Below are 20616 nucleotides of genomic sequence, written 5' to 3'. Positions count from 1 at the left end.
TATTTGCAATAGCTAAGACACAGAAGCACCCAAAATGTCTATCAACAGAAAAATGGATAAAGAGGATGTGGTGCATATATACAATGGAATATTAGCCATAAAAAAGAACTAAATAATGCCATTTGCAGCAATATGATGGACCTAGAGATTGTCATACTGAGTGAAGTAAGTCAGACAGAGAAAGACAAATACCATATGATATCACTTATATGTGAAATCTAAAAAAAGGGTACAAATGAACTTATGTACAAAACAGAAATAGAGTTACAGATGTAGAAAACAAATCTGTGGTTACCAGGGGGTAAGGGCAGGGGAGGGATAAATTGGGAGATTGGGATTGACATATACACAGTACTATATATAAAACAGATAACTAATAAGGACCTACTGTACAGCATAGGGAACTCTACTCAATACTCTGTAATGGCTTATATGGGAAAAGAATCTAAAAAAGAGTGGATGTATGTATATGTATAACTGATTCACTTTGCTGTACACCTGAACCTAACACAACATTGTAAGTTAACTATACTCCAATAAAAATTAAATAAAAAAGTAAGCAAAAGGAGACAGGGAAAGAGAAAAAAAGAACAAAAAACAGATGGAACAAATAGAAAAGAGCTACCATTAAACGTAAATAGTTAAAATGTACCAATTAATAAGTGACATTGTCAGATTGGATATAAAAGCAAAACTCAAGTATATACTGACTGTAAGAAATCCATTTTAAATATGAAGACATACATAGGTTAAAAGATACTAATAAAAAAAAAACTGGAGTGGCTCCAGTGCATGGCCAGTTGCCAAAGATATAGAAGAACATTACAGTTCTCCATGAAGCTATCACAGTCCTACACGTGTGCATGGGCTTCAGAGTACATGAAGCAAATACGAACAAAAATGAAAGGAGAAAGGCACATTCATTATGGATGGAGACTGCCACTTTTCCCTTAGGAAACGACAGAACAATTAGAAAATCAGCAAAGATATAGAAAACTGAACTATGTCATCAGAGACCTTGAATCAATGGACATTTATGGAACCCAACAACAGCAGAACACACATTCTTTTCAAGACCCCATGGAATATTCACCAAGGTGGAACATATTCTTAGCCAACCTTCACAGATTTAAAAGAATAGAAATCGTAAAAAGTTTGTTCTCAGACCATAACTAAATAAAACTATGTACCCATAACCAAGAAAGATATTTGGAGAATCCTCAACTATTTGCAATTTAAACAGTGTGCTTCTAAATAATCCTATCGGTCCCTAATCCCTGTCCACCACTGTGAAGGTTAATGTTATGTATCAACGTGCCTGGGCTAGGGGATGTCCAGAGAGCTGGTACACATAATGTCTGGGTGTGTCTGGGAGGTGGTCCTGGTAAAGATTAGCATTGGAATTGATAGACTGGGTACAGAGAACTGCCCTCACCAACATGGGCAGGCAGCATCCATTCCATGGAGGGATCGAATAGCACAAAAGAGCCAAGGAAGGAGGAATTTGCTCTCTTTGAGCTGGGACGTTGATCTTCTGCCCGCAGACATCGGTGCTACTGGTTCTTGGGCGTTTGGACTCAGACTGAATTACACCACTGGCTTTCCTGGTTCTTCAGCTCGCAGTTGGCAGATGGTAGAACTTGGCCTCCATAATTATGTGAACAAATTCCTATAATAAATCTCCTCTTATATATGTATCTGTATGTATCGCATAGGTTCTGTTTCTCTGGACATCCCTGACTAAGAGAACCACTCATCTGTTCTCTATCTCTATAATTTTGTCATTTCAAGAATGCTATAGATCTAGAATTAAACAGAATGCAGTCTTTGGGAATTGGTTTTTTCCCTTCAGCATAATTCCCTTGAGATCCACCCAAGTAATTGCATGAGTCATAGTCATTCATTTTTATTGCTGAGTAGGATTCTGTGGCATAGACGGTATGTTGAACCATGCACCCGGGAAAGACATTTGGGTTGTTTCCAGTTTTTGGATATTACAGATAAAGCGGCTATAAACATTTGTGTACAGGCTTTTGTGTGACCATAACTTTTCATTTTTCTGGGATAAATGCCCAGGATTACAATTGCTAGGTTATATGGTAAGTGATGTTTCCTTTTATAAGAAGCTGCCAAACTGTTTTCCAGAGTCACTGAACCATTTTTACATTCTCACCAGCAATACAGGAGCAATCTGGTTATTCCACATCCTCTCCAGCATTTGGTGTCGTCAGTTTTTAAGATTTTAGTCATTCTGACAGGTGTGTAGGGACGTCTTACAGTGGTTCTAATGTTGACCATCTTTTCATGTGCTTATTTGCCATCCATATATCCTCTTTGGTAAAATGTCTGTTCAGGTCTTTTCCCATTTTTTATTTGGATGGTTTGGAGATTTTTTTTGCTATTGAGTTTTGAGGGGTCTTTGTATATTTTAGATGTAAGTCCTTTGTTGATAGGTGGTTTTCAGATATTTTCTCCCAGTCTATAACTTGTCTTTCCTTCTTTCTTCCTTCCCTCCCTTCCTGTCCCCCCCTCTCTTTTTCTCTTTGCAGAGCAGAGGTCCAAGTTATTAATTTCATCTTTTTTGGGGGATCATTCCAATCCCAAAAGACTGCATTCTCTGTATGATTCCAGTTATGCAACATGCTGGAAATGACAAAATTCTAGAGATGAACAACAGATTTGTGGTTCTATTAGTCAGGGATCTCCAGAGACACAGAACAAACAGGAGACATATATAAGAACTCTTGGGGCTTCCCTGGTGGCGCAATGGTTGAGAATCTGCCTGACAATGCAGGGGACACGGGTTCGATCCCTGGTCCGGGAAGATCCCACCTGCCACAGAGCAACAAAGCCCATGTGCCACAACTACTGAGCCTGTGCTGTAGAGCCTGCGAGCCACAACTACTGAGCCTGCATGCCACAACTACTGAAGCCTGCACGCCTAGAGCCTGTGCTCCGCAACAAGAGAAGCCACCGCAATGAGAAGCCCGCACACTGCAATGAAGAGTAGCCCCCCCGTGCCGCAACTAGAGAAAGCCCGTGTGCAGCAACGAAGACCCAATGCAGCCAAAAATAAATGAATAAAAAAAAATAAATTTATATTAAAAAAACCCAACTCTTCACCTACCTCTAGGTCCATAGTTGTGCATTTTACGTTTACTTTATGGTTAATTTTGAGTTAATTTTTGTATAAATGAGGTTTGGGTTTAAGTTTTTGGTTTTTTTTTTGCTTATGGATGTCCAATCACTTCATCACCATTTGTTTGAAAAGACTATCCATCCTCTATTGAATTTATTTTGTTTCTCTGTCAAAATCATATTTTGTGGGGTTATTCCTGGGTTCCATATTCTGTTCCATTGATCTCTGTGTCTAACTCTCCGTCAATACCAGGTACTGTGTCAGGAGCTCTGCATTCATTACTTACAAGTCTTACACCAGCTACAGGATTTTTGCTCCAACTTTACAGAAGAGGAGGTGAAACTCTGGTACCTAAGTGACTCCAAGCCAAAGCTGGAGCTGTGATTGAAAAGCAGGTCTGCCTTCCTCCACACTGTGTACTTTGTCTTCCACTACTGTGTCACCCTGCCTTTTTTTGAATTATCTGAAATTAGTAGATCGTGAGCATCTAATCTCGTTCATTCATTCATTTATTCATTCAACATTTAATTGCCTCCCAGGTGTCTTGGTGCTGGAGACACAAAGATGAGAAAGACAGGACATCTGGCTTCAAGACATCCAGGATCTGGCCAGTGAAGAACAGGAGCCTCCGAAAGGTGGTCGTTGTCATCCTTCTCCTCTCCCTGCTCCCACCCCCACGGCGGCCTTGGCTGTGGCTCACCAGTGCCTGAGAACAACCTCCAGCGGGCCTGACGTAGAGTCCCTGGCTGCGCGAGAACCTTGCATCCTTGCGCCTCTGGGAAAGATCAGACTTGCTTTATGAGGATTTGCTTCATGAGACCTCGAGGTGCAAAGCAATGGCAGCCCTGTCCCCTCCACAAACGCAAGGAAAGTGGTGAGTTCCTGCTCGATGAGCTGCCCGTGGCCTCACGCCCCAGACCACCCACTAGGCTCTGATCAGGATGCTTTCTTTCCCACAGACCCTTTCCCCACAAAAACGTCCCGAGAGACAATACTCTGAGCGGACTCAGGTTATCAGGAAGCCGGCCATTTCTTCTGGATACGTGTCCTCTCATGCATCAGACGCAGCCCTGGGGGACGGTGTTGAGGGGGGCTTCTCGGAGAGCAGAAGCAGGCTGTCACGCTGGCTGACCAAGAGGTTCCCTCCCCATGTCCAGGGGGCAGGACAGGTGCCTGGGGCTTTGTTTTTCTTCTCTTCTGCAGGAGGATCGATGAAGGCCGTGTCCTGTTCTGACACCACCCATCAGAAGCCTGCAGGTCCACAGGGAGCCTGGGGCAGCCTGAGGGAGAGACGGCACTTCATATGGAGATGGGGGCTGGGCTGATTCAGGAGTGGGGGAGATGGCGGCTGGGGGTGCTCCTGGGGCCACTCTTTCTGTGGCTTAGACACCCTGGGGAGGCCTGGGGGAGCCTGTGTCTGTGCCTCCTGCTCCCTTATCTCTCCAGGCCCCGGTTTCCTCGTGAAAGACCCTTGGCCAGTTCTTTCCGTGTAGCTGAGCACAGCTGGCACCTCTCTGGAACTGAGTCTCAGGCTCCAGAGCCGATGGTCCTTGGGGTGACGCAGGTGTTGGTGGACAACTGGACTCTTGGGCATTTGATCAGCAAGACCCAGCTCTCTGAATTCGCGTCCCCCTGCAAGGCCAGGACAGAGCTCACGGCCTTGAAGTTCCACACATGGCTCCTGGTCACGTAGGGGCCCTTCGAGATATTCTTGGGTCAAGAACCAACAATGTCAAAGATGACACCCCTCGTCTGGTCCCTGGGCCCTGGGGTGCAGGGTCTGAGCTAAGAGTTTGGATGCCCCCAGAGACTCTTCCTCTTCTCCAACAGTGAGGGGCCTTTGCAGGTGTGGCCCAGGCCTCCAGGGGCCATGCTCGAGGCTACAGCAGGAGCAGCAAAGGAACGGGGCGAGCGGTTCAGCAAGGCTGCCTGCAGACCACGCGGGGAGGCAAGTTGGCTCTGCACGCCCAGGCCGAGTGTGTCTTTTAGTGGCAAACTGCAAGCCTAGAAGGTGGCTGAAGAGGAAGGAGGCTGATTGCAAAGACAATGCAGGGAATTTGCATTTTTTAGGCACTTTCTGGTTTCTACAAGCCTTCTTGCTACCATGAGTTCATCTGATTCTTATAATGTCCAGTAACAGGTGGGTTGGTACGAAATTCCTCCCATTGTTGTATTCAGACAGGTCCACAGATGGGCCAGTTTGATTAGAATATGATGAAGAAGTGATTTTTAAGTAAAAATCACTTTATTTTAGATGGCTATATTAACAAAATTATATTATAAAATCCATTTAAATGGAATATTTAATAATATTCATAGCCTAAGACCAATTTCTACTTAATAGGAGACAGGTGCTGTTTATTATAAATCAATCCTGTAAGAAAGAGCACAGTTTGTCGTCAAATAGACTGGAAATGAAATGTCACATTATATATGGTTCGAGAAATCATAAAATATAGATTGGCATTTAATTTAACTATGAGCTGTGCATAAAATACAGATTGAAGACAGAGTTCATGTCCTGTGTGTGGGGTTATTCTGTTTGGCTCCACAAAATTCCCAAATTGCTCAGTTTTGTAAACGTGGGGTGTTGTTTCTAAGTGGCAAGAGATAAAGTTTCAGGCTGCTCTTGCAAAAACTTTTTTTTTTTTCCCAAATATCACATTTTGGGTGTGTTGAGTCTGTTTCCAGTAAATAAACTACAAACTCTGGTGTGATCATCCATGGATGTCAGTCGCAGCCTTCAGAGCTGTCTGACAGCTACGTGGGCATCACTGTCCAAGCCCCTTGTTCACATCAGCATCCCCTCCTCCGTCTGGCTCCTTAGAGGCTGCAGAACGCAGCTCTCTGGGTCACCTGAGCGGGAACCCCTAGGGAAGGCACAGGGACACCGTGAGGGCACCCTGACCCCCATGTGGCCCCTGGATGTGCCCCAGAGGCTCTCAGGCTGTTTGCATTTAGGAGGAAAAACTATTGAAATAATTACTATATATATATATTTATTTATTTAAAAAGAATAGAAACAGATGGTATTAACATCTCCCAGGAAGCGAGGCACCCCTCCCCCACCTTCTCCCATCCTGAAGGTCCCTAAGTCACCAGGTGTGAGTTGCCTTTATATCCCAAGCAAACTTTGGCTTGGGTACCACTTCCCGGACCTTGTCTCTGGGAGATGCCTGTTCCCTGATTATCACCCTGTTTGGCCAAGTCTGCTTTTTGGAAGTCGTACCATCCACCCTACTAACCTGCCCTAGTGACCCTTCACCGGCTGTGACCATTCCCTGGGGATGGCCCTGCTTCCTCAGTGTCCTCCTCTGTCAGGTGGGCACAGAACATGCAGAGGGTCAAGTGTTGCCCTTGGAAAGGACCTAGACCAGGCCTGCACACAGGAAGTGCCTGCAAGTACTGGCGTGACGGTGGGGTGCAGACTCAGCCCAGGTCTGAGTTTTGCAGAGCCATCTGAGGACGTGGCACAGGGAGGCCACGGGCACCATGCTGTGGGCATGGGAGGATCCTTCCTGCAAGCTGCAGAACTAGGGTGCAGGTGTCCTGGGGGCAAAGGACTAACATCCTCCCCATGGAGAAAGCAGGGGACCATCAATCATCTGTGGAAGTTACCACGAAAGTACGGGTAACTGTTATTTACAAAAAGTCCCAAAATGCGCTGGCAAAGCCTTGCCCACTCAGCTTGCCCACACCTGACCAATCCCTCCAGCCCAAGCTTGCCCACTGCAAGCAAGCCCTGCCTTCTCCCCACGGGAACCCCAGCCTGCAGGACACAGCGGGGTTCTTCCTAGAAGCCGGCCAACCTCAGCAGCGGCAGGGGCGGGGCGGCGGGGGAGGCAGAGAGAGCTGTAAGGGAGCAGTGGATTCTTTCCCAACATAGTTTCAACACAGGGAAGGACGAGAGGTTTAAAGGACACCTCATGGAATTTTTAAGCCGCCAGGAGCTTGGACACATTCAGATGAGACGCACTGGGCCAAGCAGAAGGAAGGGAGTGGCGGGAAGAAGGCAGTCCCATGTCACATCCTACAACACGTTTCGTCTCATTCTCAGGCTCCCAGAACATCGTTCCTCAGATGCAAGAACAAGACAGCTGCTCTCTCTGGGCCTGTGATGACTGTACCTGTCAGCCTCCATCCCAGGGTGCTGGGAGGTCCGGGGTGGGGGGGCGCCCTCCACAAGGTGTCCTTTGCTTGGGGCAGGGTGACAGCTCTGCTCGGCAGTGGGGGACCAGCAGGTGCCCTGGACCTTGATGCTCTGTGTCCTACACCTTTGCCTCCTCCCCAGGCTCCAAGACCACAGGCCTGGTGGCTCGGTCCTGAGCCTGGGCCCAGCTGTGGTCTGAGAGTCTCTTATCATGGCTTCAGAGAATAATGCCCGGTTCCATCCTAGAAACTGGTGTTACTGTGCTTTCTTAGTCCCTCTCCTAGCCGAGCTGAGGGCACAGGCTGGGACTCTGTTTTTTTGTCTGCCATACTGAAGGAGGGCTGCAGGCAAGAGAACCGATGGGGCCAGCAGGTGCATGACAAAGAGCCCCAGCGCCCCCCGGCCCTCCTTCCTAAGGCCTCCAATCTGAGGACACCAGCCCCTGAGTTTGCGGCACCTGGTAGTGGAGCTTGTTATGGCCACTTATGAGCTGTCTCTGGGGCCCAGCTCACCTGGTGAGGCTCAGCTCTGCTCAGACCCATGCCTGAGGCCTGGCTGACCCCGGGATGGAAGGAATTCAACTCCAAGCTCTTACCATGCCAGGTGTGGGCTGTCTGGTACTGTCACTGTCACAAGTGTGCTGTCACACTGAACAATTGTTGAATGAACCTCCCCGTGGCTCAGGCCCGTGCGGCTGTACACAAGAGAGCTGGAGCCCGCCCACAGCCTGTCCCCTGGACCACGGCCAGCTGCTCATCCCCAGAACCAGACCTTGCTCTCAGAGCAGCTGGCGCCCACGGCAGGTTTTGGGGGCTCTCGACCATGCATACAGTGGGCCTGCTCTTTGTTCTGCTGGGCCTCCCAGTGGGACCACCCCTTCCCCTGGAGAGGAGTCGAGAGACTAGTCTCGTTCCAAACATCTGCTGGGACCTGGATCTACAGAGCTTGCAGAATATTACTTTGTAAAAAGTCCGCCACCAGCTACAACAGGTCCCAGGACCCCCACGCATGAGCTGCTGAGGGGTGGGGAGCTCACACACTCTGACCAGGCCCCTGATGGATCTGAACGCAGCATCCGCTGGGTGACAAGAAGGTGACAGTGATGAACTGAGCCAGAAATAATGAGAAACATGGCAGTTTCTCATTCATTCCCATGGGCTTGAATAACCTGGTATTCTCATTCTGTCTGAACTGGTTTGCTCGGGTGGCCATAACAGTGGAACACAGAGGGGCTTAAAGAGCAGACATTTATTCTCTCACAGTCTGGAGGCTGGAAGTCCAAGGACAAGGTGTCAGCAGAGTTGTTTCTTTTTGAGGCCTCTCTCCTTGGCTTGCAGGTGACTGTCTTCTCTGTGTCCTCCTGCAATCTCCTCTCTCTGTGTGTCTGTGTCCTAACCTCCTCTTCTTATAAGACCACCAGTCACAGTGGATGAGGGTCCACCCTGATCACCTCACTGTATTTTAATTACTCCTCTGAAGACCCCATCTCCAAATAGTCGCAGCCTGAGGCCTGGGGGTTAGCTCTTCAACACATGAATTCAGCCCTTACCAACACCTCTCCCTTCATGACAAGCCAGGGTACCTGAACTCAGAGGAAGGTCCCGTCACTAGTTCACCAAGGAAACACAGGATCTCGCCTGATACTTTCCTGCTTTTTATGTTTCCAAGGTGGTGGACCTGAGCTTCCTGGAGAGCTGATGAGGGAGGCTTTCCCCGAGCATCATCATGAATTCCTGGACCGAAGCAACTTCATCATGTTTCTACTCTTTCCAGTGGTGGTCCTCACTGTCCCTCTCGTCCTGTAGGAGCCTCGTCCATCAGCCCAGAAGCCCTTCTGACACTACCCTCGCGGTCTTTGAAGATGCCTTGTTTCTTCCAGGACAAGATGCGATAGGATCTTTGTGCATACTTCCTGCCCCAGATCTGGCCATGCTCTTAGACACCGGAGTTTGGGGGCGAACAGGACCTGCTTGCAGCAGGGGATGGCGGCAGGGACTTGCCTGGAACAGAAGGTGAGGAGGCTGCAGGCAGGATGGAGGGGCCTGGTCATCTCCAACATTCCTGAAACGCCCCACCTGCCCCGGGGGGCCTGCCTGCCCCACAATGTTGAGAGTGTGGTGTGTGTGACAACCAGCCCTCTTCCTGTCTGAGCCATGTCGGGTTTTGGTGACCTGCGGTCGAAGGGGCTCTAACCTGCAACCAGGAAACCCTGTGAACGGACGGAAGCCCCGCACGGCAGGGAAGGGCAGGAAGGAAGAGGATGGTTTCCCACTATCTTTCCTCTCACTGAGCATCCTTGGTCCTCGTAGGCAAGGATGCTATGGGGGTGGTGACCTTAGTGTCTGTAAAGAGCTTCCTGGGAGGCTCCCTGGGGGCAGAGTGCAACGCAGCTTGAAGGCACAGAGCTGGAGACTTTCTGGAAGGCGGAGTGAAAAGCCCCGGGCCAGGCCGAGGTCTCAGTTCAGCGGGGTCAGAAGGCTCCTGCCAGCTTTGGGGTGGGGGGGTTCTGGCACAGAACCAGGGCTCTAGGAGAGAAAGCCTCTGGGCATGAAACTTCCTGGTGGCATTTAGATGGGGGGGGGACAGCAGCGTGCCATCAAGTCAGCCGCGTGGCGCCAGGTCTGTCTCTCAGCAGGACCGCCCCCGCCCCGGCTCTTCCTCCTGTGGGGGCGTGGCCACGGCCAGGACCGCCAGACGCATGCGCCACCCTCACCCAGGCAGCCCGGAACCTGACATCCACGGGCGGTACACAGCGGCCCTGGGAGCAAGGCTGCTTCTCTCTCTGCGTTGAAAGAGAATGGATTTTCTCCTAAGGAGCACAGCACTGACAGCCTCACGCACCACCGCTTTTTAGGGAATTAAGAACCTAACAGCTAACGTGGTTTATTTCCAGATGAGGACCCAAGTTGGTAAAGAACTCATTTTTGCACTTTTGCTCTTCCCCAGATGAGTGGTCATTGCTGGTGAAATAAAGAGGAGAGTCCAGATGGAACTGCCTGGAAACATCACATCCTCTCCCTGATTCAGAGCTGGCTCACTGAACCCCCACCCATCACCTCACCCCCTTCTTCCTCCGCTGCACTCATTTCTCAGGCTGCTCTGAAGCCGGGAAACTGCAAGTATAGAGCTCAGCCTTAGTAAGATGCCAGCACGTGTCGAGGGAAGGTGTTCTTCCCAACTGAAATGACAAAGTTTCAAGAAGAGAGGCATTTGGTCCAGCCTGGAATATGGATGTGATGCCTGGAGCTGCAGCACCTATTCTATGACCATAAGGCTGAAACCACACAATAAGGATGGTGGAGCAGGGAGAGGCTGGAGCCTGAGTACCTGAGAATGCCTAGAGCTGATGCACCAGCCCTGGACCACCTACCTCAGGACTCCCTGTTAGAGAAGCAGCTGCAGCAGCCATTTTCTCCTTTGAGCCCCTTGCATCCCAATGCTATTCTGAACTATCTTCTTTTGGGGGCTAATATCATGGCCTTCTGTGGTTGCTTCCATTTTCTTGGCATCATAAAGGCTGAGAAGAGAGACTGAGTCTGTTCCCTGAGCAGGTTCCTGACGTCTTCTCAGCTTCTCCCCACCATCCTCAACCACTGGGTAACAATGGCAGAATTGCTAGGATCTGGTATTTGCAGAAAGCCCCCGACAGCCTCTACCGTCGGGCTGGAAGGTAGGACAGTGCCCCACAGGAACCCTGGGGTAGGCTTCCTCTGGTGATGGCTCCCCGGACAATGTCTGCTCTGTTCCTCCTGCCCATGGCAGGTCCTTTCAGGGAGATGCTGGGCACTAATGGTGGCCAGGAAGGGAGCAAGTCAAGGCCTTTAGGTTTATCTTAGAAGCAACATTTAAGGATCAGGGGACAGGCCTGGCTTTGGGACAGGCAATGTCATTCCCAGGGGTGACTGAGGACTTCAGTGTGTGGAAGTGACCATGGTGGTCACTTCATAATTAAGTGGTGATGTCCTTACATGTGTCAAATGAAAAGAGACCAAATGGGAGAGTGGGCGGAAAGGAAGAGGAAGGGCAGAGGACAGGGGAGGGGGGAGGGAATGAGGGTGAGGAAGGGGAGGAGAAAGCTTTCATTTCCAGGGAGATGGGTGTTATTGTACCGGCAACAGATAAGGGGACAGGCTGGGAGGGCACATGGCGCCCCTCGGGCAACGCGGTGAGGATACGGCAGCACCCAGGCCCAACACCATCACGCTCCTATGACATGTGCTTGCTGGGCCACACCAGCAACATGCCAGCCACCACCAGCAACATCCCTGCATCAGCCCAGCACTTCTGCTCAGGTCTATCTGTCTGTTCTTCCCAATTAGAGTAATTGCTCCCCTGCTGAATGGAGCTCGTGACTGCTCGGGAAACATCCTGCCTTGTGTAGTATGTGGCTTGATGGGGGTGCCTGTCTCCCCTACAAGGTGGTAAGGGCCCCAAGGCAAGGACACTGTCATCTTTGGGTCCCCAAACCTGGATGCAACAGGTGCTTCACTGAATGGGCCCTCGGCCCCCCAAACAAATACTGCATGCAGGACCACTGGACTTCAGGCCAGTGGGAGGAGCAGGAAGCAGGATTGCGCCTACCAGCACCCACCAGCTCAGTGAGGGTGGCACAGGGGATGTGTCGGTAGCAGTACTTAAAGCCCCAAAGTCTGCAGAGCATCTGTATCCTTTCCCAATGTGTGAGGGCCTGACATGTAGCACAGAGGTTACCCAGCCAGTGGGAGCCGCTTACATGTGCTTTGCTTCTGCTTGTGCGATGGTCGTGAGGACTGAATGGGTCAACGTGCAGCCCTGCACATTGGTCACGTGAGGGCTGTGGAGGCAGGGACCACACTGCTATTAGGAGCAAGCCAGCAGGCGGAGCTGCAGGAGCCCACGACACAGCTGCTCAGAACCCACACTGGGACCAGAATCCACTTATGGGAAAAAAAGTCTTTAGAGGTGAAACCACCTGCACCTCTGCAACGCTCCCTTGCTCGGCGGTAACCCCTCCACATTTGTCCTTTTATTGAAGAGCACCTTCATATTGGCCTTGAAAGCATCCATAAGCAGTATCTGGAAGGCCTGAAAGAAAGCTCAGTGCCTCTGTGAGGAGGGAGCCGGGCTCTGAAGGCCCTGCTCAGCAACTGGAGATGCCAGCCCTGGGACTTTGATCTCTCCCTGACCACAGAGTCTCTGGGAGACTGGATGAGAGGCCCCGCACCTGGCCTGGATCCCTGGTCCTGAGAAGGGCCCTCTTTTTAAAATTTTCTAAATGAAACACAGCCAATTTTATTCAAATTCTCCAAAATTTATACTCGATATGTTAATTGTTTCTAAAATGTTTCACCTTTAAATCATGGATTTATTATTTCACCTTTCTTTTAGAGTTTTTTTTCATTTTTTTCTGTACAGTTCTTCTATAGAAGTCAAAGTCCTGAGTTGCCCAGTTAGGAGCCTCTGACCTACTATCCTGATTAAGTTTCTTCTTAATATTCATGGCCAACATCTGGCTTCTAAATGAAAGGCTTTTGGTCTTTTCAATCACTTGCTGATAGGGTGAGGCTGCAGAGAAAGGGCCCTCCCGTCTCTCCAGAGCCACGGTGAGCTTTGAGAAGAGCTGGAAGCCATGAGGGAGGTGCCAGCTCTCACTGGCCAACACGCAGAGAGACAACAGAAAAGGCAAATGGCACCTAGGCCTTAATGACGAAACATGTCTTCCTATGGCTAAAGTGAGATGTCTGTAACTAGCGCAGGAAAAGGACGTGATAGTCCCCTTACAGCCAGTGGCAGCCCTGCTCCCTCTCCTTCTGGACTCACATCACCACAGGATGAGCCACCATGGATTTCCTGGGACCACATCCTATGGCAGGGACCCTGAAACTGGTCAGTCTTTCCTTCTTTTAGTATCCTGGGAGTTCTCTGTCTAACCAGACACAGAAGTGAAAAAGGAAGAGTTTCCCTCTATTTGCTCAGTTAGTCACACATCCGTCAGCAGTTAACATTCCAAACAAAATCCCGCCATTTCCACAGCAGACCCATAATGCATTGACTGAAGACAGGCCCCACATGAGTCTATGTGACTGGTGGTTGGAGTTGTGCAGTGCACAGCCTGTGGGCCCAGCCCGGCAAGCCTCTCTGCAGCACTGAAATGGCTCCTGGCAGGAAACTCCCATGTAATGATTTGAATGGAAGAATCCATCTTTTGATTCAAAAGCTTACTTTAGAGCAGAGGCTGGCAAACATTTTCCGTAAAGCGCTCATTAGTAAATATTTTAGTCTTTGCAGGCCACACAGCCTCTGGGGTTGCTTCTCAACTCTGCTGTTAGGGCACAAAAGCAGTAGCCACAGACAATACGTCTTTGAACAAGTGTGGCTGTGTTCCGATAAAACTTTATTTACAAACAGGCAGTGGGCTGTAATTTGCTGACTCTCTGCACTAGACGGGCTTTTAATTAATTAATTATTTATTTGTTTATTAAGTGTAAGTTTATTACTAGTCCAGAGTTTTAATATTTTGATCGTCTGGTTGGTCTAACAAAGTAGACGGGCTTTTAAAAATTACATCTGAGGGCTTCCCCAGTGGCACAGTGGTTGAGAGTTCTCCTGCTGATGCAGGGGACACAGGTTCGTGCCCCGGTCCGGGAAGATCCCACATGCCGTGGAGCGGCTGAGCCCATGAGCCATGGCCACTGAGCCTGCGCGTCTGCAGCCTGTGCTCCGCAACAGGAGAGGCCACAACAGTGAGAGAGGCCCGCGTACCGCAAAAAAAAAAGAAAAAAAATTACATCTGAGATTAATTACATCCATATAGTATATGCGTACATGTGAAAGGGAACCACAGTGAAAGTTATTTAAGGGTGGCTTGATTATTAATTTGCTTCATAATTTAAATTAAAAGTTGACTGTGGCATTATTTTCTTTTTTTAAAAACTGAAGCATAGTTGATTTACAATGTTGTGTTAGTTTCAGGTGTACAGGCAAAGTGATTCAGTTATACATATATATTCTTTTTCAGATTCTTTTTCCTTAGAGGTTATTAGAAAATATTGAGTATAGTGGTATATAGTAGTTTCTTGTTATTCATCTATTTTATATATAATAGTGTGTATATGTTAATCCCAAACTCCTAATTTTTCCCTCCTCCCCTTTCCCCTTTGGTGACCATAAGTTTGTTTTCTGTCTGAGTCTGTTTCTGTTTTGTAAATAAGTTCAGTTGTATCATTTTTTTTAGATTCCACATATAAGTGATATCGTATGATATTTGTCTTTGTCTGACATCACTTACTATAATAATCTAAGTTTCTTAGTATGATAATCTATGATAATGATAATCTAAGTCCATTCCATCCATGATGCTGCAAATGGCATTATTTTCAATGATATTTTTTTGCATGCATATGGTAGTTTTAGGCAAAACCTATCATTGCTGAGTGCGCTTCCCAGGGAGGTCTCCATATTCCACCTCCTGCCCCTCCCGGCCCACCCCTTCCCCATCTTGCACTGTTAGGTGGCGGCGGGTGTACCTTGTTCTCTCTGCTGGTCTCTCTGCTCCATGGACACAAGGGCAGAGAAATGCGCTTGGTCGTAGGCAAGAACCAGAGGTGAGCAGTGGCATCTGTTGGGAGGCACCTCCAAGGGCAGGTAAATCCCTCCGAAGGGGATTGGAGCAAATGCTGCAGACACAAACAAGGGTGAGGGCATGTGGATCTGGAGGGGGCGTGGACAGCATCCCTCACCATCCTGGGGGAGGTGACAGGGCGGAGGGAAGGGAGGGCAGGCTCAGGCTGCAGCCCCGGGTGTTGTCATCTGTCACCTACTCCACAGCAGAGGGGCCTCCACCCACCTGGCAGGAGCTCCCTGAGAGCTAGGTGATGCTTGCCACCGATGGATAGGGAAGCCCAGGCTCGCAGGGGCCAGGCCCATTAGACCCCAAGTCCTGTACCTGACCAGGGCACCCTGCTCCACCTGCCTCCTTGGGCAGAGTCCTCCTGGCTCGTTTGTCCCTGCGCCCTGTCAAGCTGCACCCTAGGAACAAGCAGGGCTGAGGGGATTCTGCTGTGACCTGCCGGGCCTGCCTGCTGCCCTGAGTCCGGCCAAGGTGATCAAAACGCCCACCCCAGATGGTCAGCCAGGACGTGTGCTGATGGCCACCTAGAAACCCGTGTTTTCCTGAACGTACTTATTCCTCTCCTGTGTTCACAAAAGCATCTGCACACAGAACAACGTATGTGCTGCTTGAGAGCTTATTTGTTCTAGGTTTTGAGAAGCTCAGTGAGAGCACTCCAGGCCCAAGTCGTGAGTCAGATGGGAAATGAGGGACGGGGATCAGCTCCTTTAGCAACTGGGACACAGTCTTGTTCATTTCCTTACCAAAAGGGGGAAAAAGCCTAAATCCTCACTGAAATACATAACTACTGGAAATACCTGCCCTGACATGGCATCTGTTTTTTAATTACAAAGAACCTTGCCTCTTGGCCTCAGACTCAGTGACTCACTGCCCTTCTGTGGAAGGAAAAGACAGTCGACATCAGGGATGTCTTTGATGAGCTCAGGAATCCTCCCCATCCTTGCTTTGTCTATATCAGTGACCATGGTTCTGCCTCCCTCTCTGCTGAGAGGCAGGGTGGGTCCGCCTTTGAGAGGGCTGCACCCTCCAGGACAGGTGCAAAGGAAGGAAGTGTGGACCCAGCTCTGTGGGATCTGATGAGTACAGGGACCCCGATGGGAGGCCGGGCTCTGCACCCAGAGAGCTGCAGACCCCGGCAGGCCTGTGTCACTGGGAGTGACCAAGGTACTCCCAGCTCCCTGCTTTCTGTGGTAACCACAGCCACGAGAGGCAGGACACTTACACTAGGGTGACCTTCCTGGTCCATCCACCATCCTGGCCCCTCCTGTGTCCCTCCTTTTCAGAGAGCATGGTGCCCTGTGGGCTCCAGCAGAAAGGCTAGAGGGAGGACACACGTGGAGCCCTCCCTGCCTGGGTCGACCCTGCTTCCTCAAGGCCTCAGCTGAAGGCGGGGGCACATTATGTGGCCTCTCTGAGCGTCGGGCTCCTCGTCTGTAAAGCGGGAGGCAATGTCTACCCTGGGAGGTAGTGGCCTGGCCGAGGGAGAGGGTGCACATGATTGGCAGTGCAGTGGGTACCGGCCTTGGGAAGTCCTCCATCCCTTCCTCCTTCTCCCCCAGCCCTGGTCCCATCACAGCCTTGCGGACGACTTTGCATTTTCTGCCTTCCTTGTTTCTTCTTTAAGACACATGCGAGGAGCAGGAAGGGACTGGAGTGGCTGAGTGGCCAAGTGGCCCTGGGATGAGGCCGGCACTGCTGGATGGTGTGGGCAATGGGTGGGGCCCGGAGCCCCTCGGGGTTCATCCCCACCCCCACTCAGCCACATTTCTCCTGCCGTGGACACACAGGGTGGATGGACGGCCAAGAGTAATCTCTCCTGGGAATTCCCTGGCTGTCCAGGGGTTAGGACTCTGCACTTTCGCTGCTGAGGGCCCGGGTCCAATCCCTCGTCGGGGAACTAAGATCCCACAAGCCGTGTGGCACGGCCAAAAAAAAATATTAAACAAATAAAAAAGAGTAATCCCTTCTCTACTGGGAGGAGCCAGAAACATGTGGAGTCGAGGAGAAACGAGGAGAAATAAGACCTTTGTCCAGGCAGAGTAAGGCTCTGTGTCCTTCTGGAGGCTCAGCCATTATGTTGGACTGTCCCTTCCTTACTCGGGATGTTACGCTTTCTGGGTGATGAATAAAATACATCTGTTTCATTATGAGTAAACTTACCTTCCCCGCCTGAGTCCCTCAGCATCGTATCTGCTACAACGACGATGGGCCTCCTTAATATGTGGGCAAGGACGAAAACGTGGAACTCCTCCAGACTCTCGTACACAGGGTCCTCGGCGTTGTCCATGCTGGGGACACAGTGAAGCAAGCCTGTCACTGGAGCGAGTCGGGACAGGGAGTGGAGGACAAAACACCTCCCTGTGGCCCTTCCCTGCGTGGACCCTGGCTGTCGCGGCCAGCTGAGGCCACGGCCCCCCTCCACGCCACTCGATGTTGGCAAGCACACTGAACCCAGCTCTCCACCTGACCCTGGGGTGGGTGGTCTCAGGAGAGAAGCCGAAGCAGAGAACCTGGCAACGTGGGCAGCCAGCTCCCTTTAAGATGCAGTCTCCCTGGGGGCAGAGGCGCCCAGAGTGTGTGACAACATGGGGGCTGGTTCTCTGGGCGGGTTGACGGGGATGCAGTTGGGGCAAGAGGCATGGAGGATCCCCCTTGGGTTCATGCTCACAACCAGCAGCTTAGGCTGAAGCTTTACCCTCAGGGGGTCAGGTATGCCTGGGCACGTCTGATGGGCCGGTGGGTCCACTGCTACCAACATCTGTGGGCCTTTCTAGGGGATACCCCGACTGAAGATGGTGGTAAGAAGGCTGCCTTGAGTGGTAGTGGAGGGAGTGACAGAATGCCCAACCCAGGCCACTCGGACCCTCCCCAGCCATCCCCTGGCTCTTCTCCGAGGCTCAGGGGAAGAGTGGGCCCCAAAACCTGCATCACTCATGACTCTAGGACATGGGCAGAGAACTGTATGTAGCCTTGATGTCTCTCAACAACCAGGCCAGTCCAAAGCGAAGAAGCATGGAGAGAGGAAGGCCAGTGCCCCGAGGTTGATGGGGCCTCTTGGGCACTCGAATGGGGCGGGGCACCCAGAATTAACTGAGGGAGGTCTCTAAGCAGGTGGGGCAGAGTTAGCAAGTGTGGCCCTGCTTGAGAATTCTGGGGTGGGGTGGCCTGGGGAAAGGGTTCTATGTACATAGCCTGCAGCCAACTGCTTGTGTGGCTTCTCAAACAAAGGTTCTGAATCCTTGGGGATGCCTCATAATCACCTGGGGAGTTTTGTTGTTATTGTACCAATAGTTTTTTCTTGTTCTTCTTCTGGTGACTCAACATACCTTATTTTAAGACTTAAAAAAAATTGGCAGCACCTAAAAGCTCACAAAAAATTTGCAGGGTATAAGTAGCTTTTTTTTCCTTCTGAACCATTTGAAAGTAAATTGCCAACCTGAAATCCCATCACCCGGCAGAACTTCGTGTGCACTTCCTGTGAGTGGGGTTACGTTCCTGCAGATATATTCTCCTACATCACCATCAGAACTGGGAATTCGTCTAATCACGAAGGCAACAATGCATCTGTCACCGTGAAAGACCCCAGTCACCACGTGCCATCTGCCCCAGTTCTGGATGGTGTACTGCATTCAGCTGCGGTGTCTCTTTAGCCGTCCCCAGTCTGGAACATTCCTCAGGGTACTTGACGTTCAAGACCTAGGCCGTTTTGAAGACCACAGGCCCAGTATTGTGTAGAATGTGCATGGTCTGGGTGTGTGTTTCCTCACAATCAGAGCAGATTGGGTTACACTGCATCCTTCTCGTGGTGTCCAGTTGGGTGGATCTCTCTCGTGGCCGTCAGCCAGGCTCCCCCTTGCAGAGCTGCTCCCTTCCTCTCCGTAATTAATAAGCATTTTATGGGGAGGAACTTGGAATCTACAGACATATTCCACTCCTCACCAAGCCTTGATACATTTACTGATTCCAGGCTTCTATTTGAGTCACTGTGTTATAATCCATCCATGTGATTATTTTGATGCTCAGATACCCGCCCTGGTCAGTGGGGCTTGTTCAAGTGGGATCTGTGTCTGAGTGACAGCCCCCGTCATTGTTTAGAGCACATCCTTGCTTTCCAGCACAAGAAGATGGTCAAGGTTGTGAACTAAAAACGCCGCCTGCCATTTCAGTAAACAAAGGCTGTTGCAGCCATCAGCCACTACAGGTGCCCTAATGGTGAGCCCTGAGGGAACTCAGGATGGAACCAGGATGCCCCCCTCAACATCTAGCAGTCAGCTGCGGCAGCCACCCCCAACGGTGCACACTGAGAGGACTCAGGATGAGAAAACACAGAATACTGGCCACAGAGAGCTGAGGTACATATTGATAGGAATGATTTCAGTGAGCCCAGACTCTTGCATCTTCCCATACACAGAACAGTACTAAATTCCTTAACTTGAGATGTCTGGTTTTCTTTAATTAACAGTAATCTTTTGATGTTCTGACCACCTGGTCTTTGTTACGAAAATGCCTGTGTATCCTGGTTCCCCTCCTTACCTCTTTGGAGCAGTCCCTCAGAGCCACCTGACAGTCTGTGTCCCAGGCTTAAGTCCTCAGTTCTGTCCATCGAGTAAAACATAACTCTCAACTTTTAGGCTGTGCATTTTTTTTTTCAGTCAGCAAGATTCATCTTGTATCTCTTCTGCTTCAGCCCTGGATTCAGCCATTTCTCCTGTTTTTTTTTTTTTTTTTTTTTTTTTAAGATAGTGGATAATGGTGTTTAGAAGCCAAAATATGATTATTGCTGATGTCATTGCTCCTAGACTCAGTAAGTAGAGCTGGGGAACGTGTGTGTGCATGTGTGTGTACACATCCACACGTGTACACAGACATTTTCATCTGTCATCTATCTATCCATCCATCTATTATCTATCTAGCTACCTATCATCTATCTATCTGAAACTCTGAGTCCCCTGATACTCCCAGTTCCAATCTAACACCCCAGAGTTCATTCTACTTGTAACTCCTTTCTCCGAAAGTGAGAAACCTGGTTTCTACCAATCTTAAGCTATTTCCTTATTTGATCCTGGTATGTAAACAGCCCCCAACCAATGCTGCTTCCCTTCCCCTGAGTTGCCCTCTTCACTCTGTCTGGCTCTGACACCCTGACCTTGGTCTCTGTGTCCTCTAGGTCCTGAGCTGGGGAGAAAGTGGGGAAGATTTGGGTGTGCACATGCCCCCGGAACTGTCCCGGCTCCTTCCATAGTAAAAGTATTTGTATTCTGAGAAGTGTCCTTCCCACCTTGGCCATCCAAAGAGACTTCTCTGGTCTTTCTGGGGTCTGTATGGCCTCATCCAAAACCTGGCCCAGCTGCCAAAAGGAGTTGGGGAGAAGGAGGTGGGAGGGCCAGACTCAGTGCTGCTCTGGGGCTAGATGTTTCCCTTCTCTGCAAGGGTGGACTGACCTCTAATCCAAGTTGAGTGCAATTGAAAGGTTCTTCCAGAGTTTTGTTTTTTTCCCCTTTTAACGATGTCACTTAGTGTTAACACTGGTTCTGCAATGTCTCTGAGGTGCAAAGAATGCCCTTTTCCCCTTGGGGCCCTGAGTTTGCCTTTTCTGCCAGGCAGTTACCATACTTCCCTGCCCCAGCCTGTTTCTTTTGGCCTCGTTTGGACCACAGTCTTCTGCTACCCGAGATTTTAGAGCCCCCTGCTCTAGAAAACAGTTGTCAGTTTAAGAAA

The 20616-nt window shown here is 49.9% G+C and overlaps 1 protein-coding gene across 1 annotated transcript in view; it reads right to left on the bottom strand.

Annotated features, from left to right (window-relative positions):
- OTUD7A (OTU deubiquitinase 7A) overlaps window positions 1-20616 on the bottom strand; it is a 382271-nt gene that overhangs the window by 7161 nt on the left and 354494 nt on the right. The window contains exons 10-11 of the mRNA XM_079912986.1: window positions 17059-17186; window positions 14795-14944 (exon numbers count right to left, since the gene is read on the bottom strand). Of these exons, the coding sequence (XP_079769112.1) occupies window positions 14795-14944; window positions 17059-17186 (278 nt within the window). The remainder of the gene's footprint in view (window positions 1-14794; window positions 14945-17058; window positions 17187-20616) is intronic.

This window comes from Stenella coeruleoalba (genome assembly GCF_951394435.1).
Source record: "Stenella coeruleoalba genome assembly, chromosome: 2".
Lineage (NCBI taxonomy): Eukaryota > Metazoa > Chordata > Mammalia > Artiodactyla > Delphinidae > Stenella > Stenella coeruleoalba.
Note: the sequence above shows the minus strand (reverse complement) of the source record. Positions and strands in the feature narration are given on the sequence as shown.